We start from the raw sequence: 26,172 nt of genomic DNA, 5'->3' as shown, positions 1-26,172 counted from the left end.
CCCGGTCTGGGAGGATCCCGCGTGCCGCGGAGTGGCTGGGCCCGTGGGCCATGGCTGCTGGGCCTGCGCGTCCGGAGCCTGTGCTCCGCAACGGGAGGGGCCGCAACAGTGAGAGGCCCACGTACCGCAAAAAAAAAAAAAAAAAGTACCACACTTCAAAAGTCAAGTGCAAAATCCAAATGTAGACCAGCCTCTCCCCAGGGGGGTGTTGGCAGGTCAACTGACACCTTGTCTCTTTGGGATAAAGAGGTCTGCCTTGGTTCTTGAATTTACCATCCTGGGTAGCAATTATCTGGGTATGTGTCTTTCCTACCGGACTGTGAGTTCCTTCACGAAGGGGCTGTGCTTGCTTTTTCTGTTGTTTTTCCTTTAGCCTTTGTGTCCCTCGAACACAGTAGGAGAATTGGCCTACCCTCTAGTCTTGATATTGGGCTTATTTCTGGGCTCCAGCCCTGATTAGATTAATCAATCTGTTTTTCTTTCTGTGTTTTTTCTCTTCCTTTTTTTAAAGAAAAAAATATATAGTAGCCCCAAGCTCACTGTTCAGAGATCCCTGTGTAGCATTTTAAAAATGCAATTCATGCCTATTGTTAGAAAATCCAAATTATACTGAAATGTGTAAGATGGAGAGGAAAGGCCGCCCCCAACCAGCTCTTCTCCCCAAAGGCGGTCGCTGTTACCGGTGTCTTTGTGTGTCCTTCCAGAAAACGTTTTCTCCGCATTTATGAATGTATATGTGCACTTCTGTTTTGACATGCACACCAAGAATGTTGCACTCTTCACCCTGTGCTGCTTCTTGCTTCTCCCTTTGGTAATGTATCTCAGTGTGCTTTTCACATCGGTACGTATGGTCGCCTCCTTTTTTAATTTTTTTTTAATTTAAAAAATTTTAATTTTCTGGCTGTGCCGCGTGGCATGTGGGATCTTAGTTCCCTGACCGGGGATCGAACCCGTGCCCCCTGCAGTGGAAGCTTGGAGTCCTAACCACTGGACCGCCAGGGAAGTCCCCAGTCGCCTCCTTTTTAAGGCAGTGTTGCACAGTATATGCGTGCACTGTAATATATTTAAGCTGTTAATATTTTGGTGAACATATCGACCAAACTGTTTAACTATAATATATTTAACTATACTATATTTAACTCCATGGATGAACATTTAGTTGTTCCCAGTTTTGTCTTGTTCTCCCCTGCACCCAGAGTCCTTGTATAAAAACCCGGATAGATGGTTTTCCAGCCCAGAGCAGATCTCTAGAACTGGGTTTGCTGAGTCAAAGGGGTGTCTCCTTTGTCCCCCAAAGAGGCCTGCCTTCCCCTGCAGCCACAAAGACGCTCTGCTGGGCAAAATCCCAGAGGCGTCTGGACACCCGAGCCCCAGGTGCTGGCCAGCGCTCAGGGCAGCGTGCCTCACATCAGATGGTGCTGAGCCTGATGTAAACTGCTAACTGGAGAAGAGCCAGCTCCTGCCTCCGGCCCTGCTCCTCCCGGCGGCATCTTGTGGGGTCCAGTGAGAGAGAAAGTCACAAGAGACTCGAGGCCCTTTGGGTTTGCCTAAGATGACCGGCTCTTGGGCTTTTGTGCAAACTTTGCCTCCCAGCTTAGCACTCTCTGATTTGTTGGGGGGACTGCCTGCCCGGCTTGCTGAGGCTGCAAGCCGCTGGACCCCCGGGCCGGGAGCCTGAAGGCCTGGGTTTGGATTAGTCCGCCGCGCTGTCTCGGCCCCCGTGGGGCAGCTCATTCACGTCTGGGCTCCCCTCTCCTAAACCTGCCGGCTCTGCCTTGTCTGCTGTTGGGCTTCCTCGGGCCGCAGGTCCCCTGGCTCTTCAGTCCCTCAGAGCCGCAGCACCGGCACCTCCCTGTCATCCTCCAACATTCCTGCAAGTTGAAGTCACTCCTGCCTTCCTCCGAGGCCATCCCGGGACATTCCTTCCAGCCTTCTGTTTAATTTGTCTGTGTGCGTGGGAGAGAACCAGGCTGAGGGAGGTGGAGCTCCCATTTTGGGAAAAATGGAGCCTGAAATGGTCAGGGATGGAAACAATGTTAAAGGAAACAGAGATGGAGCCTCTGACCACAAACGCAGCTTCTCTGTGACACCCAGCCCAGCCCGGACCCCAGAGAACCCGCCAGCTTTCCTCTCGTGCCTTTTGTTCTACTCACTATAGCCAGGAGTGGGAGTCGCCCAGTCCACTTATCGAAGTGGCACCCACCACTTGACCAGCACCCACCTGGAAAAGGCAAAGGGACCGAGGTCAAAAATTCAGACACTGATGTCCCTGTTTCCTTTTTTGCTTGTTGGTGTGTTTTGGCCACACCGCATGGCTTGCGGGATCTTAGTTCCCTGACCAGGGCTTGAATCTGAGCCCACAGCAGTGAAAGTGCCGAGTCCTAACCACTGGACCACCAGGGAATTCCCGCTGATGTCCCTGTTTCCACCTGCTGTTGACCGTGGCCCCCACTCAGGACCTCCTGGCCACACTCTAAGGACAGCGCAGGTGCTGTGAGTGGTCACGCTGGCCCTGGGCGGCCCCCTCCTCTCCCCGCGACGTCCTGTCCACCAATGCCCCCTCTCCCCGAGGCGGTCACCCGCTTCCGGTCCCCAAGCACATCTATCCTAAGAGCAGACCCAGGGGTCAGGTAGCTTTGACCGAGGGGTCAAACCCTGAATGACAGTATCAAAAATGTAAATCAGGTGCGCAGGCACTGAGCCCTCCCCTTGTCTTGCAGGAAGAGGAGCTGGATGGCGTGGAGGGCCCACCCCTGGCAGGGCCTGAGGAAGACAACGGTGAGTGGGACCCGCGCACCACTGCCCACCGAGGCCAGCCGGATCGTGTCTGGCTGTGGAGGCTAGGCTGTGCCACGGCCCTTTGGATTCCCCAGCTGAGGATTTGAGTGGCAGGAGGAGGAGAGAGGATGGAGGGGGAGAGGATAGAGGAGAGGGGCTGCGAAGCCGTGTCTGCTGCAACCCAGAGGACACTGAGGCTGGAGCCCACTCCTCTCTGACCCCCTGCTTTCCTGCACGCATCTCCCTGACCACCTACTTTGCTCTTTTTTTTTTGGCTGCACTGTGTGGCATGCAGGATCTTAGTTCCCTGACCAGGGATCTAACCCGAATCAGTGCCCCCTGCAGTGGAAGCCTGGAGTCTTAACCACTGGACCACCAGGGAAGTCGCTGCTTTGCTCTTTTGGCCTTTACTTTTCCATTTATACAATGTGAGTTGTCTCCAAATACAGGTGGCCTACCACTGACCTTCTGTTTCCTGCAGTGCCTCTTAACTCCTTTCTCGTCCCCGATTTGTACATTTCACATTTCTCTCCAAACATCTCGGACCTATTTTATGGAGACTAAAGCCACTTACAGGGCCGCCTCCCAGGGTTCTGCAGGTTAAAGTCCCTCAGAGAAGAAACGCCTGATTCCCAAGCAGCTCCAGCTGACTAGCGTGGCCATCAGGTTCCAGGCAGCTAGGGGAAGAGAAAGGGAGTGACCGGGAGCATTGAGCAATTTGGACTTGACCAGCTAGAAGGCAGTGTGTTTGCTCTGGCCACCCACGGGGACCATGCCCCAGACAGACAGACAGGACCAGACACGGTGTGGGGCTTCTGCTGGTTCTGTCATGTTTTATTTCTTTAAAGAAAAAAAAAAAAAAAGAAGAAGCTGAAGCAAAAATAGCAAAATGTCAACATTTGTCAAATCTGTATGGCAAGTACAGGGAGGACTTATTACTTGCTGTACTTTTGTGTACGTTCGAAATATTTCATGGTTTTTTAAAAAGGGAGTCTGTTGCTGTGATTTTAAGTCAACAACTGGCTGGAGCCCTGGAAAGAGAAGGTTGCAGGAATGCAGTAACCAAGGCTGGTGTGGGCCAGGCAGGCAGGGCTGGGATGGGGGGTGGGGAAGCTTTCCCTGAGGCCCAGCAGGGATGGGCCTTCAGTTTCTATCAATAGAGCCTTAGAGGAAGAGGGAGGGGCAGGAGGCTGCAGGGGGGCGGGAGTTGGGTAGGGTGGACATCAGCCCCTTGCCAGGGGCTCTCCCTCCAGCTGTTGACTCTCCAGATCCTCTGCGGGAACCGTGGGCCTGGGTTCTGTCCCTGCCACGTTATTGGATCCCGGTAGTGATCTGGGGACACAGGAGGCAAGCGCCAAGGCTGCTGGAGGCCCCTCGGCCAGGACAAGGGGAGGCTCAGCAGACCCCTCTTCTGAAACACCGTCAGACCCCATAGATGTGCAGCCCCACACCCAGCCGTGGGCAGTGTCTCCGGGCCCTCCGTCCTCATCTGACTGCTGCTCCTGGACCTTGCCCATCCCCCAGCCGCCTCCTCCCAGCCCTGACAAGGCGGAGGCAGGAGAGATTTAGGGCCTCAGCTGTCAGAAGAAAATGTGAGAGGCCCCTGGCCCCTCTGCAGTGAGCCGCTCAGTGTCCACTAAGGTGCCTTCCCTAAGCAGCTGAGTGGATTCAGAAGACTGCAAGAGGAAGTCCCCCCCTCCCAGGGGTCTCTCACGTTGAACCCTCCTGGTCTAGCAAAATTGGAGGCTGCTGTGGAACCCTCGTCACACCATATGTGATTAAGTGAAAGCCTTTTCAAGCCTTGTTCTCTCTGGCTCGAAGCAGCATAATCAGGCCCCACAGATTGAAACCTTGAGTAGTACCCAGCTGGCAGCATTTTTTATGTTTTATTTTTCTAAAACATAGCAACACAATGACCTTGAAGTCGAAGTTAATCCATCGTCTTTGTCCGTTGCCTTTTTCTGAGGTCCAGAAGCCAGCATGGTTGTGAGCTCACTCTGAGACTAGCTCCGTGTGATTCTGTCCCATGGCAGGTTCTTTCCTGACAACCAAAGACCCAGGCCCCTTAAAGGGCAGCCCCAAATTACTCAGCATAGTTCCCAGATGCCCGGACGCCGCAGTCCAAGCCCTGAGCCTTTAGAAGCTCCTGATGCTGCGGGCCCTTTGCTCATCAGCCTGAGCTGAGCTCAGCCTGGAGGGAAGAGAAGCTGACGGGAGCGGGGTCTCCGGGGCTGGGGGGTCGGGGGGAGTCATCCTGTCTGTGCTGAGCCCCAGCCCCAGCTCACCAGGAGGAAGAGCCAAGGCCTGCCCTGGCAGCCTGGCTTCTCACCCCGTGTCCTCCTGTCCCCTTGCTTCCTGCCCCCCGCCTCACTGGCTTCCTTGCTTTGCTGGATCTGTCTCCCCAGACCTGCAGCATCACCTGTAGAGCCCTTCCTGACACCCCCCGCCCCTTAAACTTCCAAGCAGCCCCCTCCCTGCCTCTCTCTCCCCTCCTGCTGTGCTTTTCTGAAGAGCTCTCAGGACCTACTGCAAACTCTGTATCTTATTTTATTTTACTTATTTATTTATTTTATAAGATTTTTTTTTAACATGGACCTTTTTTAAGTCTTTTTTTGGCCACGAGGCATGTGGGATCTTAGCTCCCCGACCAGGGATCAAACCTGCACCCCCTGCAATTGAAGGCGAAGTCTTAACTACTGGACCGCCAGGGAAGTCCCAAACTCTGTATTTTAATTACTAATCTTTGCTTGCTGTATGTTTGCTTCGCTGCTAAGTCCCCAGCACCGAGCAGAGTGCTCGCTAAGTATTTGCTGAATGAATGAAGAGCGAATTAATCCTGGTACAAACACCGTAACTGCTTCCTAAGGCAAGGGCTCAGCCCTGGCGGCCAGATTCTCCTGCAAAGTCAGGCTGTGGTGAGAGCAACCACCCCCCCAGCTACAATGCCTGGGTTCTGAATTTGCATCCAGAACCTTCTTTTAGCCCAGAGAGAACTCGAATCTCAGAGGCTGCAGCCTTTTCCTCCCTGGAGCCCACATCAGCCTGTCTGATCACTCGGGACAGCTGCCAGCTGGGTGGCCCCAGGGCAGGATGTGGAGGTGTTTGAGATCCCTGACAGTGGAGTGACACAGAACAGAAGTGAAAAAGAATACGTCCATGTGGGAGGGTGATTTGCTGGTCTGTAGAACAGAAGTGAAAAAGAATACATCCGTGTGGGAGGGTGATTTGCTGGTCTTGCATTTCCCATGCTCAATTCTTTATACATTAACTGAAATTAGATAAGACAGGCACTGAGCCTCTATCCCCGAGGCTGACCGGAGGCCACCTACCCTCCACCTGCTGGGCTGAAGGACCACATAAGGGCATTGCTTCCTAAGGGAACTCTCTCCACCTGGACACTCAGCCAGGGGAATGCTCTAGAGCTCTTTCCTTTTCTTCCCTTGCAGCCTTCACCTGTACATGCTGCCTCCTCTGGCCTGGCTTCCCTACGTCACACGTCCCTGTCTTCCTCTGTCCACATCCCCTGGTGTGCCTTCTTCAGGCCTCTAGAGCTGCCCTTTCATTTGTTCCAAAGCAGCTACGGGGTCTGCTCTGGGACTGGCAAAGCCGGGTACACCTGTTCAGCAATAAGTACTGGGGATTTTTGGTTTGGTTTTTCCGGTTTTTAAGTTTTTGACCACGCCACGTGGCTTGCAGGATCTTAGCTCCCTGAGCAGGGATTGAACCCTGCCCTCGAGTGAAAAGCACCGAGTCCTAACCACTGGACCGCCAGGCAGTTCCCTAAGTGCTGGGTTTTTGTTTTTTTTTTTTTTTTTGCTGTACGCGGGCCTCTCACTGTTGCGGCCTCCCCCATTGCGGAGCACAGGCTCCGGACGCACAGGCCCAGCGGCCATGGCTCATGGGCCCAGCCTCTCCGCGGCATGTGGGATCCCCCCAGACCGGGGCACGAACCCGTGTCCCCTGCATCGGCAGGCGGACTCTCAACCACTGCGCCACCAGGGAAGCCCTAAGTGCTGGTTTTAATGACCGATTTGAACACTGTGTGAACAAGCCACATCATTCCCATATCCCATTGTGGGCCGGATGCGTTGTTTCAGATTTTTAATAACTGGTTGCGGGGAGGGGCATAGAAGGGGCCTGCCGACATGATGCCCCTGGACGGCAGGGCGGGCACCCCCAAGCCTGGGAGACCCGAGGACCTTGGCAGGAGGGTCGGGGGTCCCTGGAGCCTTCCGGACCTGGGACCCGAGGAGAGGCAGGGCACCCATCGCCTTAGCACAGGCTGTTTCCCAGAGATAAGGGCCCTCCGACTGTGTAACGAGCACAGCAGTCATGGGGAAGGGGGTGGTTCAGGCTGAGGGGGAGAAAAGCCTTGCGGGCAGCTGCTGGGCCAGAGCCCTTGCTGGAGAGGGGCCCACAGGCAGCTCTGTGGATGGCTCAACCTGGTCTTGGAAGGGAACTGGCCTTTGGTGGATGGAACTGAATAGCATGGGCGGGGGTGGGGCGGCGATGCTCCCTTCACTCCGGCTGCCTCATCCCCGGTTCAAGTTCCCAAAAGAGTTTCTAAGTGGAAGGGGTGTGGGGGGAGGACCTGCCAGGCCCAGGGGAGGGTGAGCAGATGTTGTGGGCGTCCAGCCCTCTCTGAGGCTTAGGTGAGCTGGCCCCGGGTGGGCATGGGGCCCGTCTGCCCCTCTTTGAAGCGGGGGCACCTTCTCTGGCCCAGGTGGTTCTTTGGAAACCCTTCTTCGGAAGGGAAAGGGGCCTGAAGTTGCAGGCGGGCGCAGCACCCTAACTGGCTCTTACTGGGTGTCCTCTCTGCAGGGGGAGAGGCCTTCTCCTTCAAATACAGTCCCGGGAAGCTGAGGGGAAACCAGTACAAGAAGATGATGACCAAGGAGGAACTGGAGGAGGAACAGAGGTAGGCCGCCCACCCTCTTCGGGGTCGCTCAGCTTTCTACAGTACCGGTACCGCCGTGAGCCCCCTTCGTTGCAGGCGGGAGAGGAGGAGGGCCTCCTGTAAGCTTCGCCAGCCCCCCACTCTTCCATTTCCATTTTAGGGTTTTCTCCCCCATGTCCTGGCAATATTCGGCCAGGCTCGATTTCCCCCGACAGTCCCCTTGGGGCCCTCGGGAGGAGCGTGTGAAGGTGATGGGGGGGAGGGTGGCCGAGCCCCTTCTTGCACCCCACCCCTCCCCCACCAAAAGGGAAAAAGCAGATGCCTGGGAAGAGCCTGGAGCAGATCGGCTGTTCACTTACACGGAGGGTTCATGACAAAACCAATCCATCACTGCAGGACAGAGCATGATTCTTCCTGCTCATCCGCTTGGCCACCAGCCCCCCTCAGCACCCCCCAAACCCCCCAGCCCAGGGCCAGCAGTCGTTTTTTATCTGTTCTGCTCCACGGAGCTCTGAAGCAGTTGCAGCCACGCAGCTCCTCATCTTTAGAATTGGGCTCTTCCCCCACCAGCCCCCAGCCGGGCACCCATGCACACCCCTGGGCTTCCCTCATAAGGAGCAGTAGGGACAGGCCATGGGGGAGAACCAGTGGTCTGACACGGGCCAGCCTGTGGCCTGGGGTCCTCTGGTTTAAGCACAGAGCTAAATGGGGGCCTGTGTTTTCTGAGCCCAGCAACCCAGAGGGGCTGGGTGATCACCCCCTACTTCCTAGCTAGCATAAGCTGGGTTCTAGGGTCAGAAATGGAGGCTTTATTATTCCAGGATGCAGATCTCAACTACCCTTTATTACCAAGCCACCCTGCGTCCCTCAAGTCAGAAGGCCCTGTGCCCACGAGAACCCCTTTCCCCTCCTGGAGCCGCCGCCAGTCCCTCCAAACCTGGCCTGGAAGACTCTTCACTGGGGGCGGAGGGGTGGCAGGGTGAGCCCAGCCCGGGGAAGCCCCCCACTCCTCGGTGCCCAGCCGCTGCCTCTGGGTGTGATCCGGTTTGCTGCCTTTATATTTCAGGATTGAGCTGACCTCTGACCTCACTTCCCTGTAGCAAGTTCCTTAGGTCCTGAGCCACAAATATCCTTGCAAATCCTTTTGGTAAGGAGACTGACTTCTTAGATTAGTGGTGCCTCCCTCATCCTGTCTGTTACTGTGTCCCCATCACGACTGAATGTGGTCCAAACCTCTCCTCCTCCGCTGCCTTCGTAACCAATTAATTCATTTCTGTGCACCCGGGCCTGCTCATTCTTCTCCAGCGCAGGGCTCCTGGGTGAACAGGCTCCCCTCCCAGGGCTGCAGGGTTCTTGGAGGCCCAGTTAATGCAAGTCCCTCCTGGGCCTAATGGGCCAGCTGGTTGGAGGGCCAGCGCCCCCTTGTGAGGCTGGGGGGGAACTGTCTTCCGCTGGACTGCGTGGTGTCACGCCTGCAGTTTTCATCTTTCCCTGAGAAGGTAGAACGGTGCCCGGCAGAAACCCTGTGCCCTCAAGTTGTGGTTCAGGCAGGGTGTTATGATCAGAGCAAGGGCTGGTGGACTGCAGCCCTGTTTTTGTAAATCCAGTGTGACTGGAACAGGGCTGCGGTCACTGTTTTTCTGTGGTCTGTGGCAGCTTTTGCACTGCAGTGGCTGAGCTGAGTAGCTGCAGAGGGACCGCATGGCCCACAAAGCTGAAAAGAGTCAGCATGTGGCCCTTTCCAGAAAAGGTGTGCAGCCCCAGAGTTAAGGATGGAGGGGGCTTGACGTGCCTGTGGTCCCTCAAAGGGCCCTGTGGACAGAGGCTGTGACTGGGACCCTGGCCCTATTCTGTGTGCTCTGTGGAGATGAGGGGCCATTAGAATAGGAGAGGCCAGTTAGCCGACTCAGTGGCAGGTCTCGGGCCGGGGTCAGACTGCCACCGTCCCTGGGTTTAGTGCTGGGACCTCGGGGAGGGACAGGGAAAGTCCTTCTTCCATCGTGTTCAGACAGGCTCTGCGTTGCCCAGGAGGGTCTTTCCCTAGTGGATCTTTGGGGGTCTCTAGATGAGTGGTTCACGCTGAGCTATTCTGCGGGGTCGAGACTGCCCAAGCGCTGCTCTCGGGGTGAGGGTTTCTCACCTCCTCACCTGCAGGCTTGGTTATCACAATCGTGCTTGAGCTGAGAAGGAGGGACTGGTGGACTTCATGGTGAACACGGTCCTCCCAGGGTGGGGCTGGAGTTCATGTTCACTCTCATTACTGCCCCTCCCAGCATGCTCCTGTGGCTGTCCGACACGTCTGCCTGTGAGGTGCGCTTGCTCCCTCCTGCCCCTGCACGTGGTCAGCCCACTCAGCACTGCATGGGGCCCCTGACACCCACCCCTCTCGCATGTTCCCCGCACAGTGACGCTTGGGGTTGCAGAGGCTGGCAAGTGTGGCTTTGCGTTTTCATCTACAGCACGATAGTTCCAGTGGGGACCGGGAAAGCTGACGGGTGTGAGACAGCTCCGGTCCCAGCTGAGTCTAGGAAACTGCCTTGGGATTGTCAGTATGAAAAATATTGTCAAACCACTAAAACCACAGGCCAGTGAAAAGTGTGTGCTCTTCTTTGCCTGTCAAATTCTTCTGGACCAAACTCTGCTTGTTCCTAATTCCCTTCCTGGCATTCAGGGTCCCCGTCAAGTTGCAAGCTGGTTAAAAACCCATGCTGCAAACCCTTGACTTTAAATTCTTTACCTCAGCCAGCATAGCAGTATCTAGACCCTAAATCTTTAGTAGTCACAAGACCCAGAGTTCCTCAGAAGCTGCAGTTCACAAGTTTTCAGGGCATGGCACTTGGTAAGCAGGACCCAGAGAAAGACACCCCAAATTCGTTCCTCCACGTGGTTAACACCTGGGCGTTCCCATCCTTGGAGCAGCTCACAGATGAGATTCCTTCTGCCCAAGGGGCAGAAAGTGTAAGGTTTGTAAATCCAGAGACATGCTGCTTAAGAAAGACCCTGCTTCCTCTCCCTTCTGCCCACCTCCTGCTGGGTCTCCCCTGGGGCTGGAGCTCACAAGCTCCCTCAGCACTGCCTCTGCCGGGATGGGGGTGCCCCTGCGTTCTCCCCGCAGCTTTTCTGGGAGGTGCCATATCCAGCCTCAGTGTGGCTGGGACACTGGGCTTGCAGGTTATGACTGCTCCCCGCAGCAAGATGCCACCCCCTCACCCCCAGGGCCAGTGAAGCTGGTGAGCTTGGCTGACTTCTAGCTTGGCAGCAAAAAGAAGCGGCACCATCGGCTACTCCTTTCCTTGTACACCGTCCCTTCTTCCCATCTTCTGGTCCAGGGGAAAAGTGGAACCCACGAGGTAGACTAGGTTGGCTCTGAGAGTGAGGACCCAGGACCCCAGCACCCATTCCATTCTGAAGGTCCCCAGGACTGGCCTGACGTTTTTGGAAGTGGACACCACTCTAGTGGATGGTGTTTTGAAATGCATAACTGGCAAGGGTGAATGGATATTCTGCTTTCTGCCCTCTGATGGGTCCACAAACCATCCACCAGTGTGAATTTCTAGGAACGCGTGCTGACTCACCTCCACATGAGGGCGCCAGAGGGATAAAATGGAACCCCACCGGTTTCCCTCAGTGCTCACCTGGGTAAACCAGTGCTTCTGCATGTCCCTTACAAAAGGTGGGCACACCATTTGTGTCATCTGGGGAGCACATTTCCTTGGAAGCCACTGTCCCCAGAAGGGACAAAACCTACCCAGCAAGGATAAGAAATAATCTGTGGTGAGAGGACCGGCCCAGAGAGGACCAGCCCAGAGTGGCCACAAAGCTGAGGATCTGACCCTCGGTCTGACCTGCCAACTAAGTATCTGTGGCACCCTACCTGCCCACCGACCTACATGTGGACCCCATGCCCAACAACACACCTGTGGTACCCTCCCTGCCCAACTACCTAATTGAGGACCCTCCGTTTTAAACTGTGCACAAGTGGGCCCCAACCTGCCCAACTACCTACCTGAGGATGCTCCCTGTCTAACTACCCATGTGTGGGACCCGCCTTGCTCAACCACCTACATGTGGGACCCAAACTGCCCATATACCAACATGTAGTACCCTCCCTGCCCAGCTACCTACTGTGGGACCCTCCCTGCCCAACTACCTAATTGAGGACCCTCCCTGCCTAACCACCCACATGTGAGACTCGAACTGCCCAAATACCTGTAAGTGGGACCCTCCCTGCCAACTACCTACAGGTGGGCTTCAACCTGCTCAACTACCCGCACGGGCACCCGAACTGCCCAGATACCTAAACGAGAGACCTGCCCTACCCAAGTATTTACTCTGGGACCCTACCTGCCCAACTACCTGAAGTCTGACACCCCCTGCCTAACTACCTACAGTGGGACCCTACCTGTTAAACTATGTACAAGTGGGCCCTGACCTGCCCAGCTATCTTACTGAGGATGCTCCCTGACCAACAACCTGCAAGTGGGACCTGACCTGCCTCGCTCCTACATGTGGGACCCAACCTGTACAACTACCTAAATGAGGGCCCTGACCTGCTCAACTACCACCGTGTAGGACCCTCCCTGTCCAACTACCTACAATGCCACCCTACCTGCTAAACTACCTACAGGTGGGCCCTGACCTGCCCCTGTAGGCCTTGCAGACTTGGAACGGGGTCTTGGGCTGGCTTTGGTTAGTGGGCTCTCCTGCAGCAGGTGATGAGAGGCAAACTCCCCTGGGTCTGGATCCCAGCGTCTGGGCTGGCTTCTGCAATTCCAGATGTTCCCCTTCCTCACCCCGTTTCCCCCTTTCCTTTCCTGCAGTACTGGTAAGATGGCATGAGTGAAATAAATTATCTTTTCTCCTTATTTCTCTTTACAGAACCGAGGAATAATGAAGTTATCCTTAGCCTCCTCCTAAAGGCTTTTCCTTTTGGCATCTTAAAACTTGAGAGATAAAGTGGAACCCCCAGAGAGGAGCCAGCAGGCTCCTGGGGCACATTTTCCTACATAAATCTGCCGGGACTAGGCCCCCATCCAGGACTTTCCTTGGCTGGGAGGATCCCGAATGCCCGTGGCGCTCCCCTGTAGAGGCATTCCTCCCCGTTTGCCTGGATTGCTTTGTTAAGCTGAAGGGTTTTCCTGGACTTTTATTTTCCTTATTACTCAACCTTCCTGTCCACACACGCTTTGCACCTGAGATATCACCAGTGTCAGCAATGCCATCATTTTAAAATCGGTATAGTTTCATTCCAGCCCTCCTGCTTTTCATTACCAAAGCCAAACCAGGAAAGACTTTGAGGTGTGATGGACAAATGAGGGAGAGCTGCCTGTGCTCGCTGGCTGGTCGACTGCCCTCCTTCCCCTTGGGGCCCGCTCCCCTCTCTGTCTTCGGCTGGCTCGGCTGTGGGGTGAGAGCCCGATGATTGATGAGTGGGCAACAAAGAACCAGAACCAGCTGTTGACTTCCTCTTGCCCTTACCCTCCGTTGAGAGCAGGCTCGGATCCAGCCCGCTTGTTGCTAAGAGGCCTTTTCATTGATGTTCCTACCAGCTCAGCGGAATCTCCACCTTCGCTTTCGCAGAAGCAATAATGATAGTGTTCGCTTAAAACAGCTGTCTCGATTCTGCCTTTTCCTAGGTTTCATAGATGAGTTAGAACTTCTCCAGATAATCAGATCAGTCCCAGATTCATTTCTTGGAATTTTATATTTGACAATATTTATACTATACCAAACTAACCTGCAGTTTTTAGATGTGTTGGTTAAAACATTTTTTGAAAGCAGTAAGTTTATAGAAAAAAAATTTTTTTTCCTCTATTTAGTGGAAGGCCGGGAAATGTCCACTGTCAGCCTAGGGCATGGTACATTCCCAGGGACCTTCTCCTCTGGGTCTAATACCTTAGGTTCACGGGTTTAGGACAGAACAGGCAACAAAGCAACAGCCACACAGAGCTGTGTAGCCTGACCCACACAGCAGTAGCAACAGCAATGTCCTTGTCCACGCCGGGGTCTGATTGAAAAATAGGTGACTCCTTCCAGGTTATTAAGTTTGTCGGGACACTTTCTGAACATGGCTTAGAGGCGCCTCACATACTCCCAATGGCTGGGATCTGTGTATTCAGCCTTTGTTCGGTCCAATAAACTTTGAGTAGATGGTCTTGATTACTGTGTGTTTATTTCAGTTTTGCTTTGTTTTTTTAAAAAATCATCTTTTTGAACCCATTAAAATTTGAGCTCTCTCTCAATTTGTGCCTGTTACTCCCCAGCAGAGTGCGAAGTCCTAGGCCCACCCTCGTAAAAATATGCAAGCGCCACGGCCATTAAGAGACGCGCAAGAGGATTTGTGTTCCTTTGGGGGGGTGCCCACTCATACACCTGGACTGTGATTCCTTCCAAAGAGCTAAACACACAGACTGTCATTTCACAGTACTCCTTTCTTCAGGTGGTAGGGTATCGCGTACTTCTCACAGGCTCCTTCTCCGGACAGGAAAGCAGACTGTAGAAATAACTTTCCCAGCATGACTAAGAGAGGGTTGGATTTGAGACTTCAGTATTTCAGCTTCTAGATGCTGCTGTAGTCAGAAAACCAACTGCTTGCTGTTTGGGAGATATGGGGTTACTGCAGAAGGAATATGTTAGGACAAGCGTAAGACCAGACATCGATCGGATCCCCCTCTAGGCAGGGTTGGGGTGCTGGTTGGGCAGTGCTGTGCCTTGCAGGGCCAGGGTGGCCAGAGGCTGTGCTGAAGCTCTGCCTCCTGGTGGGTCTGCAGGGACCAGAGCAGACCCTGCCATTTGGTTTACATCCTCTGAAGGTGGCCCGTGCCGAGCCAGTAGGGCGGTGTGGAGGGGGGAACTGCAGAAGCCTGAAACCGAATGGGGAGCCCATGCCAGCACACAGCGCCCAGCCTCGCTGATGAGCACAGCACAACAGAACAAACAAGAAGCAAACCGTGGCTGCAGAATCTCACCCCACCCTTTCTTTTTTTTTTTTAAGATGTTTTATTAATTTATTTTTTTTATTTTTTATTTTTTTGCTGTATGCGGGCCTCTCACTGCTGTGGCCTCTCCCGTTGTGGAGCACAGGCTCCGGACGCGCAGGCTCAGTGGCCATGGCTCACGGGCCTAGCTGCTCCGCGGCATGTGGGATCCTCCTGGACTGGGGCACGAACCCGTGTCCCCTGCATCGGCAGGCGGACTCTCAACCACTGCGCCACCAGGGAAGCCCCAATTTATTTATTTTTGCTGTGTTGGGTCTTCGTTCCTGTGCGAGGGCTTTTTCTAGTTGTGGCAAGCGGGGGCCACTCTTCATCGCGGTGCACGGGCCTCTCACTGTTGCGGCCTCTCTTGTTGCGGAGCACAGGCTCCAGACGCGCAGGCTCAGTAGTTGTGGCTCACGGGCCTAGTTGCTCCATGGCATGTGGGATCCTCCCAGACCAGGGCTCGAACCCGTGTCCCGTGCATTAGCAGGCAGATTCTCAACCACTGCGCCACCAGGGAAGCCCTCACCCCACCCTTTCATGTTTGCACTTGTGAGAGGTGTCCCGTGCTGATTAGATGGTGTGGTCCAGCCACAGAGAGATAACAGAACATCACTCCCAGCATCCCCCCGGCCCCCTGGCCCATGTGTGAACATAAAGCCAATCTCCAGCCAAGCCTGTTCCCTGGTAAAAGGGCCAGGGCCCCTGCTGGCTATAAGGTGTCTTTGTGCAAACTGGAAAGGCGCCCCTTCCTCTGGGCAGCGAGACCCCACACCCACCCTTGCCCCTGGGCCAAGCACCCTGTGCACACATCTGTATGCTCCCGTTTCCCAGCCAATTGTGTTTTTCTTCCTCCACTTTTGGCTCATCCCTCTAAACGAAGGCTGTTTCTAACATGTCTCTTCATAGGCTCTCTAGCCGCCCAATGGAGCACCTCTGCTTCCTCGTAGCCTCCTGGGAGGTGTGTAGTCCAACATTAAACAGAGGCCCGGGAATTCCCCGGCGGTCCAGTGGTTAGGACTCCAAGCTCTCACTGCCGAGGAGCCGGGTTTGATCTCTGGTCCGGGAACTAAGATCCTGCAGGCCGTGCGGCACGACCAAAAAAAAAGGGAGGCCCACAGGGAAACTGTAGCACCGAGAACCTGAATGATAACTTGGGATCCCCAAATCTCCAGGGTAAACCCAAGACTTAGAACCCCAGTTTGTAGAAGTCTCAAGTTGAGTTTTTTTTAGACCAAATCAGCTCCTGTGTTAAGAGTGGGTTTTGTTTTAGTTTCATTTTCTTCTTATTCTGGAAAGCAAAGCAGTAATACAGGAGTGAGGAGTGTCCCAACTCCACGGGATGTGCACGGCCTCTCTCTCTCTCTCTCTCCCCTGGTTTGGGAGCATCTTTTTCCTCTTTATCCTTTCTTCTTGACAGAGTTCAGAAAGAACAGCTGGCTGCCATCTTCAAGCTCATGAAGGACAACAAGGAGACGTTTGGCGAGATGTCGGATGGCGACGTGCAAGACCAGCTCCGGCTCTACGACATGTAGGTGCGTCCGCCTGGCAAGACGCCGCCACGGTGGGGCCGTGACTCTGCCCCGGCCCCGGGACCCAACCCCGCGCCATTCTCAGACTTCTGTAGGCTTCAGTTTATCTCATATACATAGATGTAGAGGTAGATCATATACAGAGTTGCTCGGTTCTTGCAATTTAGATATCATGTCATAGGAATCAGGACTGTTGTCTTCAGAGAAGAAAAATCCCTGACTTGTTTGGCTTCTGCCTGCTGGTGAGCTTCCAGCTGTCACATGGGCTCCCCTCCGAGGCTGTCATCTGATCCAAATTAGACCTTCCGTGCAGACCCTGAGCAGGCAGCAGCCCAGAAGGGCTGGCTCGAAGCCTCAGAAGCCCCAGCACATGGTGTTGAAAGGATTTAGGGGTGCTGTGGGATGAGTATCAGGTCCCACTGCCCGAGCATCCAGTCTAATAACACTACACCTTCTTCTTCCTTAGAAGGATTTCTGGACACTTCTGTAACTGTATGGAAGCAAGCAGTAGGGGAGCATCCCTAAAAAGCAAAAAGTCTGATTCAAAGACTCACCTTCGATCCTGGACCAAAGCAACAGTATCAGAGTTAAGACCCTCTAAGTTTCTCTTATTTAAGCGTGAGACTTACTTTATATATAATTAAGACTTCTATGAGTGCTTATCACACACCTAGACCTGTGCTAGACACTGTCAATGGAAATAAAATACACAACACAGTCCTACCTTTAGAGAGATTAAAGTCGTGTGGAGGGGAATTCCCTGGTGGTCCAGTGGCTAGGACTCGGCGCTTTCACTGCTGAGGGTGCGGGTTCAATCCCTGGCCGGGAAACTAAGAAGCTGCAAGCCGTGGTGCGGCCAAAAATAAATACATAAAAATAAAGTCCTTTGGAGAAGCCAGGCATGTGTGCAGGAAAAGAGAACCTCACAAGTCAGCATTCAGTAAAATGCCAAAATGACCTCACAGAGAGTCTGGGCCACCTTAGCACATCAGTAAAGTTCAGTGAGTCAGTGAGTGCATGACGACGGAAATAACAGCGATTCTTCCGTTCTGCCCAGGTCCTGTATCTGATCACCCCACTGGCAGAAAAATTCATAGCAAGCTGAATTTAGGAGGTTGCGCTAAAGGGACAACCTAAGAAAGTTCTTGAGAATATTTTTTATTTGCTGAAATAAAACTAAACACACGAAATTAAAAGCAGCAGTGGTGTTTTACGTACCACAATTTAATAATTATCACGGGATCACAGTGAACCTTTCATCGTCTCTTGCTTGTTAGGGTTCTTCCCAGGCCTCCCCCCATCACTTCTTTGCTGACAATCCATAGCAGGAGGGTCTGATCTGTGTGTCTGTTGTTATATCCAAATGTCAGTTCTTTTTTCTTTTTTAAAAAAATATTTTTATCTTTTTTGTTACTGCTTTTTAAAAATGTTATGATTTAAGTATTGTTTGTTCCCTCTCTCAGGTCCCAAGGACCCCCCGGGTTGTTTTTTATCTCCCTGCCCCCTAAATGCATGTCAGCAGAATATGCACTGCCCTGTAGCCACTTTATATCTCTTTCTCCACCTCCTTCTTCCAGTTCTTCTTCTCTGATTATACCAAACAAACAGGAATGACTCGTGGGTATGTGAGTCAAAATTCTCATGGCTATGGGAAAAGTAAACTGAAGGAACTTTTCTATACTTGGTTCAGCTAAGATGTTCCAACTGCAAAGAGCTGAAAACTCCAATTGTCTTAAACAAAAGGAGAATTAGGGCACGGGAGGAGTCCAAAGGCAGAATGCCTGTAGGTCCATTAGGGTCAGGGCCCAAGCTATATTTCTCTTAACTTGGTCTTCCTTGCACTGTGGGCTTTTGTCACAGACCAGCTCTCCTCAGGGTTGCAAGATGGCTGCAGGAGTTCAGATATCACAACTAGGAGCAGGAAAAGGGCCATCTCTTCTTTGTGTCCTAGGAGTGAGGGAACCAATTCAGGTGCACCCTCCCCTTTTGGGTCCCAATTGGCCAGAATGTCATGTGTCCATGCCTTCACCAATCACTAGCAAGGAGATGGGACCACCATGGTTGGCTGAGATGCCTGGGGCTGGGGCCGGCATCCCCTGAACACTTAAGCCATCCAGAGGAGGGGGCCACTGGACCTCACTGGGGCTCTGTGAGAAAGGGGTGGGAGGGATGGGTACTGGGTAGACAGGACCTGTCACCTGGTGGGGACTTGGAAGCCAGTGTCTGGAGTGCCCAGAATATGTGACACTCTTCCTGGGTGGTGGTTCTGTTGCCCAGGTTCTGGGCCTTTGATGCTCTGTGGAAGCACTGCTGGCTTGCTACAATTGTTGGGCGGCTCTGATGCCATTTCCAGATAAGCTCCATCTTCTGTTTATATGATTTCTGTCACTTCATCTGCTTCACTGGCACACCAGTGGCCAGAAGAGCCCTCTTAAAACAAAACCCATTTCCAACTGACACCCGTATGTCCCACCAGATCTCAGTATTGCTACTAGTCAGGAAAATCAAAGCACCTTCGAAAAAAATGTACCTGCAGGCTCAGAACTTGTTCTTAAAAGTTCCCGGGAGTCAATGTGAGAACTTAACAGATGACCATAAGATAACAGCCTACCCTGCAAGCTGAAAGCAAGAGGAAACATTTGCTCACAAGTGTCGGGAGGAAGAAAAATTGATACCATCTGGGCCACTGCATCGTCCTTAACAGAGAACCTTGTCAAATTTTGGATTTTTGTCAATTTGATAGGTCAAAAATGTTAGCTCAATGAAACTTTAATTTGCATTTTTCTTATTATGTAAAAGTTTGCACAACCATTCAAATGTTTAGGGGCTCCTTGCATTTTTTTTCCCCCTGTAAACTGCCCCTTCCTGTCTCTTCCTGTTTTCTATTGACCACCAAACATTTAATCTCAGGTTTAATTCACCGAACAGCACCCATTTCCGATTATCTGGCCATAATTTGGGGTACAGCACCCGTCATCCTCAAGCCCTTGATCCTGAATTGAGAAGGGAACCTAGATAATTCCAGGGAAAGCTCACCAAATTCAGGAGCCTTAGTGGAAGTCAAAAGGCCAACAAAAGTAGACCTCCGTCAGCAGCACGATTTCAACCAAGTGTTAATTGCCTACTTTATATACTCTGAAGAACCACGCACCCGCAGATTGGACCAATCATTCTCCACTGTCAATATCCTTAGCGGCACCTCAGTGGTTCCAGCACCTGCCAATCTATTGCGAAGGCGGAGCTCTTGATTGCCATTGGGTACCGCATCCTCCCATCGCTCCCCGCCTCCACCCGAGCCCGCTTCCCTCTGAGGTGGGAATTCCGGATGTCCGGTCGCGTCCAGACAGGTTTCCTCAGTGATTGACAAGAGCCTTTGTCCAATAAGGAGTGCAAGCTGGCTCATCCCGCCCACACGCGGCCTTGCCTAGATCCTCCGCGGCGGACGCAGCCGCGGGCTGGTTGGGGGTAGGGCTCTCGGCCGGGTGCGAACTCCCAGGGCTTCCTTGGAGCCCAGACCCTGCCGGCTGCCAGCCCCTCTGGGCACAAGTCAAAAGGTCTCTCCTCGAATCGAGTTCCCCGCCGCAGCCGGGTGCGGCCTGGCGAGCTGTCTTGACTGGGGCCGTCTCTGACTTCCCTACCGAGGCCGGGTTCCCACAGCTTAGCAAACAGCAAAGCCTGAGCCGCCCACCGAGCTAGACCCAAGATATGAAGACGAATTCGAGCCGGTCCCTGCACCCCAGGAGCCAACCACCACCACCACTACCTTCCCCCCAGCACTCCCCAAGCCCACCCTAGACTCCCAGACCACTGTCCCACCTCCGAATCCAACACACCCCCAAACCCCCGTTATTCACGTTCCCCTTATCACCGCACCCAAGGCAAAATCCAGGAGATCCTTCTGATCAGGCAACTGCACGCACCCATATATTCTCACCAAGGTGTCTTTGGTATTGGGCTGATCTTCAAGAAGGTGCAAGGAGAAATGAGTCACACTTTCCCACACCTGTGCTCACCCTTTCACGTTATGCCCGAGGCGCTTAAGCTGAGGTTTGCTAAAGCAGCTGCTGAATAAGTGTGAAGATCAAGTTGGACTTACCTACCACCTGGCCTGAGTGATCAAATCGTTTCCATTCCGACACCCAAATCCGGCCCACTGGAGGCTCCACAGCCTTAGAGGGTTCCCACCAACATCGAGTCTTTGGGCCTGATGGTGGCCTGGGTCCTCTACAAATGAAAAAGAGAGCCATGCCCCACAGCAGGTTGGGTCATCAGGGGTTACTGAACTGTTAAAAACCATCCATCTGCAATCAGGGTTTTTTTGGTAAATTTCATTTCTCTCATCTCTTTATGTACCTTAATTACTTTTTGTTGAGCGCTCCAACAGAGGACAGGTTATATTGACAGGTTGTCAGTTATTTAGCTTCTTCAAAGGTTGATCATATTCACCTCAGAACAGTGTTAGGCGGTGTCTTTGGTTCCCTTGTAATCAGCTTCAATGATACCGTAAGTTGAGTTTCAGGAGAGGAGACAGCTGGCAAGAGGAATGAAATTAAGAAAATTGTTCCAGGATGAAAAGGTTTAATGAAGGAAATGGGAGCAAAGGGACAAAACACATAGGATTCAGATTTGAATATTGAATGGTGTGAATTGGCACATTTACCCTTTCAGACATTTATTGAGTCTGTCTTCAAGCAAAAACGCTATGCTGGATGATGTAATGCTAAATGCCTAGATGAGAGGAAGGTTCACTAACTTTTTGGAGCAAGTGCTAAATGCAGAGAACTGTGTGCCTTGCCAACGCTCTCTCATGAATCTTCACAACAACTCTGTGAAGGACATAACGTTCTCCTACAGAAGAAGAAAACAAGATTCAAAAAATACTGATGATCCAATTTAAAAAAAAAACGTGGAAAGGATCTTAATAGACTTTTCTGCAAAGAAGACATACAAATGGCCAATAAGCACATGAAAAGATGTTCAGCAGGCAAATGAAATGTAAATCAAAACCCCATGGAGGGCTTCCCTAGTGGCGCAGTGGTTGAGAGTCCACCTGCCGATGCAGGGGACGTGGGTTCGTGTCCCGGTCTGGGAAGATCCCACATGCCGCGGAGCGGCTAGGCCCGTGAGCCACGGCCGCTAAGCCTGCGCGTCCGGGGCCTGTGCTCCACAACGGGAGAGGCCACAATAGTGAGAGACCCGTGTACCGCAAAAAAAAAAAAAAAAAAAAAAAAAAAAAAGAAATACAAGCAATTGCAGAACAATTATTTTAATTATTAGGGACTCATTTTATGTAGCCAATTTAATTTGCAGGCATACAAATTATTATAAATGATTTCGTGATTACTGTGGGATTTTTGGCTGTCGACTGGTTCTGTGTGTGGTTCTAATTTGAGGTTCAGTGGAAGACTGAACCCAGGTTATAAAGGGTCTGACCCATGTGTATGATAATCTAAATACAACCCAACTGCGGGTGAATGGACAGAGGAATAGTAAGACTCGGCACTTCCCAAATTTTTCACTTAAGGTTTTTAAGTTTTTCTTTATTTATTGTTTTATGTGAGCAAGTTATAGAACTTAGTAATAGATTTCTAGGATTTGATTTAAAGGCTTTTTTTCTTTAAGGCTCTTTATGGAAAATTTCAAACATATACAAATGTAGAGTAAATCATGTCATAAAACCCTCAGTATAAACAAGGTCCTACTTGTTTAGCAAGGGGAACTATATTCAATATCCTGTAATAAACCATGATGGGAAAGAATATGAAAAATATATATATATGTATAACTGAATCACCTTGCTGTACACCAGAAACTAACACAACATTGTAAATCAACTATACTTCAACAAAACAGATTACAAAAAGAAAAAACCCTCCGTACTTATCACTCAGTTTCAACAATTACCCACGTTTTGCCAATCTTATTTCACTGCCTCCCCTCACCCCTGGCCAGTCTTTTTCAGCCAAACACAGACATTATGTCATTTTACCCATAAGTACATCAATATGCATCTTTAATAAGAGCATTTGAAAAAAAAATAATCACATGCCATTGTCCCCTTAATAAAATTAATAATTCCTCAATATCATCTAATCTCTGATTATCTAAAGTAGTTGGTTTTTTCAGATCAGAATCCAAACAAGAGCTATACACCACATGTGATTTTGCCTCAAAGTCTCTTTTATTACATAATAGTCTTCCCTCCATTTTTAAAAAAATGACATTGATTTGATAGAGAAACCAGGTCGTTCATATGTTTTATAAAATCTTCCACTTTCTGGATTTGGCAGGTGGGGTCCTCATGGTATAGTTTTCCCTAGTCCTTTATACGCTGTGTTTCCTGTGAACTGGTGGTTAGCTCCAAAGGCTTGATCATATTCATTTGCATTGGTTTGGGCCAGAACTCTTCACAGGTGGTGCCACGTTTATTTTTATTATTATTATTTTATAATTTTATTTATTTATTTATTTTTGGCTGCATGCAGGCTTTCTCTAGTTGTGGCGAGCGGGAGCTACTCTTTGTTGTGGTGCGCGGGCTTCTCATTGCAGTGGTTTCTCTTGTTGCGGAGCATGGGCTCTAGGCACTCGGGCTTCAGTAGTTGTGGCACAAGGCCTCAGTAGTTGTGGCTCGTGGGCTCTAGCGCACAGGCTCAGTAGTTGTGGCACCCGGGCTTAGCTGCTCCGCGGCATGTGGGATCTTCCCGGACCAGGGATGGAACCCATGTCCCCTGCATTGGCAGGCAGGTGGATTCTTAACCACTGCACCACCAGGGAAGTCCCAGTGCCATGTTTAGTGGTGCCAGGATTGGCCAGAGGAGTCATGTGGTGTCAGCCTGATCCCTCCAGGGTCCCACCTCATGGTTTTAGCATTCATTGATGAGCATTGCCTTAGGGTTTGCTAAGATGGTGGTTTTCTAATTCTATTATTTCTCCTGCACTTATTACTGGAATTCTGTAAAGAACTTTCCTTTACCAGTTCTATGATTTCACTAAAATAGTTTGAATAGGAAAGAAAATTTTTTACATCGACTCCTGTGAGCCTTTTTTCCCTTTGGTAATTTTTTAAATTTTGAAATAATGTTTGACTTACAGAATAGTTACAAGAATAGGACAAAGAACTCTCATAGACCCTTCATCCAGATTCCCCAGTTGTTTGCATTTCACCCCTTTTGCTGACTCATTTTCTCTTTCATATATACAACCTTTTAACTACTGGAGAGTGAAGTGCACACATAATGCTCCTTTACCTACAAATACAATGGTGTGTATTTCCTAAGAACAAGGATGTACTCTTAAATAATCATGAACAATGGTTGATATCAGAAAGTTAACATTGATACAATGCTATTATTTAATCTATGACCTTATTCATGGTTTGCCAGTTGTCCCAACAAATCTTTTATTTAAAAAAAAAATTCTATTCCAGGATCAAGGCCAGGATTCAGCATTGCATTTAATCTCTTTTTTCTTTAGTCTCCCCAGTCTGGAATGGCTTCTAAGTCTCCTGGTCTTTCATAACCTTGACATTTTTGAAGAGTACAGACCAGTTATTTAGTAGACTCTGTGAACTTCTAACGCGATCAGGCTTTGATAGCTTCCTTGCTTTCTGGCATAACAAGATGTCCCAAGTTCACCTGTACCTTCCCTATTCCGTATCCTAACGGCCATTTCTCTAAAGATCCCTGGTTTCTTTCAGTGGGAAACGGGACACAGAGATGGGAACTGAATTCTGATGACACCATTAATGGGGACGAGGCGTGAGTGAGGGTAACGGGTAGATGAGTAGTGCCCTCTGAGGCAGGACTGGCCCCCCAACTGTGCCCCAGACCCCGCGTCTGGGGGAACAGCATTTTCAGGCTGGCCTTTGTGGATCAGTTTTTCTGACTGGGAAAATCAGGGGGAATGTATGGCCCTTCTCCACTGACGTGGCTTTGGGTATGGTTCACCCAGTATAATCCCTGAGTTGCTTTCCTTCTCCTTTTTCATTTTACGACTTGTGAGATTTACTTGTCTTTTCTTATCTAACATTATTGATTTATTGGAGGTGCAAACGCAGAACTGGAACATCAGGTGGCTGTCAAGGAAGGGTCAGAACACCTGCATAAACATTAGGTGATTGAGCAAAGCAGAAGTGCAGCCATATATACACACAGTGGCACAGAGGAGTCAATTTGCCCCAGGCCGGCCACCTGTGCATCTCTGGAGGTCATTGTTCTTAGCAAAGTCCTTCCCTTTGTGCTTAGACAGGCTTCTGACTCATTGGGAATATGGCTGTTCTACTATCAGCAATCCTGTATCTTGTTCTTATGAATTATCTAAAAGAACAAACTTCTTAAGTGATACGCAGTCCTGGGTCCTGGGTTCCTACCATTCCACTGTCCCAGGGGCCACAGCTCCCAGGGAAACGGGAAGGCTGAAGTAAAAACACAAGAAGAGGCTGCCTACCCTTGGGATGCTAAGGAGCCTGCACATTTGCCTTATATGTTTCCCATAATGAAGGGTAGCAGAAAATGCTCCAGGGTTGTCTCAGGACAGAACTGCAAGTGTCAGAGAGAAGGGAGATTGGGGGCATCAAAGGAGCAGCGGGTGGGGGTGGGCTGGGGGGAGGCTGGGGGTCAGAAACTGTGGTCCAGACAAGAATCTAAGTGCAGCCATTTCATTGAGCCTCAACTCAGTTCTCTATTTTCTAAGCACCACTTCCCACCATTCTAGGCTAACTGCCTTTCCTGTCCCTTGCAATGTCTTGGGCAGGTTCAGACACTTTAGGCTGTTAAGACTCATGTCAGCTCTGTTTCAAACTTCACTTGCACACGTGACTCAGAGCTTCGTCAGCTCCTCTCCCTGAAACAAGCTGGGGCACTGACCCTGGTTGCTGGGAGAATGCGGGAGACTGCGGGTGGGTGTGGTCTGGTTCTGTGATACCTCCCACACCCTCTCTTTTCAAGGCCCAACTTCTTAGCTTCCCTGGTGTAGAGAGCAACAAATTGAAATGGAAACCGCTGGGGTGGGAATTAAGGGGGAATTAAGGGGGAACAGATCCCTTAATTTAACCTGCTGTGTGTCCAAGACAGGGAGGGCCCCAGGTCTGGCCGGGTTTAGTTCTATCTACTACTACTGGTCTCTGATGACAGGGTGGACTCTGCATAGATGCAAAGATTACATAAGACATGTGATAAGTGTTATTGATCAAATCTTGGTAGGGTACATGTGAGTGCAAAGGACAGAGAGGTCAATTCTAATTGGGGTGTAGAGGGACTTAACCTGCTTTAGTTTCATAAACAACCCAAGAACTAGTGGATTCCAGAAGCTTTAGGAGCCCTATCTGATACAAGAGCTTCATCTAGTACATGAATGATGATATAGGGCAAAACTGTTTCAGACATAGTACAGCTCCATAAATGACTTATTCATGAAGATGAGTCCTACTTGGTTTCTCCTATCTTTAGTGGTTTCTGAACTTGTATGCTGGTGAAAGTTCTGAGGGATGAACAGAGCTGACATGGAACATTCCTCTTCTACACTTAAAACTGCCAAGACATGGAAACAGCCTCAATGCCCATCAACAGGTGAATGGATAAAGATGTGGTGTATATATATACAGTGGAATACTACGCAGCAATAAAATAGAATGAAATAGTGCCATTTGCAGCAACATGGATGGACTTAGAGATTATCATACTAAGTGAAGTAAGTCAGAAATGAAAAACAAATACCATATGATCACTTATATGTGGAATCTAAAAAAAAGACACAAATGAACCTATCTACAAAACAGAAACAGAATCACAGACATAGAGAACAGACTTGTGGTTGCCAGCGGGGTCATAGGGGTGGAGGAGGGATGGATTGGGAGTTTGGGGTTAGCAGATGCAAAGTATTACAGTGTATATAGGATGGATAAATGGCAAGGTCCTACTGTAGAGAACAGGGAGCTATATTCAATATCCTGTGACAAACCATAATGGAAAAGAATATAAAAAAGAATGTA

At 50.9% G+C, this 26,172-nt stretch overlaps 1 protein-coding gene across 5 annotated transcripts in view; it reads left to right on the top strand.

Annotated features, from left to right (window-relative positions):
• MXRA7 (matrix remodeling associated 7) overlaps nucleotides 1-25,655 on the top strand; it is a 39,898-nt gene extending 14,243 nt beyond the window's left edge. The window contains exons 2-5 of one of the 5 annotated variants that reach the window (XM_081219303.1): nucleotides 2,721-2,778; nucleotides 7,600-7,696; nucleotides 16,073-16,183; nucleotides 25,631-25,655. In XM_081219303.1, coding sequence (XP_081075429.1) covers nucleotides 2,721-2,778; nucleotides 7,600-7,696; nucleotides 16,073-16,183; nucleotides 25,631-25,640 — 276 coding nt within the window. In that variant the 3' untranslated portion in view covers nucleotides 25,641-25,655. Of the gene's footprint in view, nucleotides 1-2,720; nucleotides 2,779-7,599; nucleotides 7,697-8,741; nucleotides 8,823-12,553; nucleotides 13,835-16,072; nucleotides 17,381-25,630 lie in introns of those variants that run through there. The other 4 variants (XM_081219302.1, XM_081219305.1, XM_081219304.1 and 1 more) reach the window with 4 other exon arrangements.
• Nucleotides 25,656-26,172: the final 517 nt, after the last annotated feature.

This window comes from Mesoplodon bidens, assembly GCF_964165515.1.
Source record: "Mesoplodon bidens genome assembly, chromosome: 19".
NCBI lineage: Eukaryota > Metazoa > Chordata > Mammalia > Artiodactyla > Ziphiidae > Mesoplodon > Mesoplodon bidens.
Note: the sequence above shows the minus strand (reverse complement) of the source record. Positions and strands in the feature narration are given on the sequence as shown.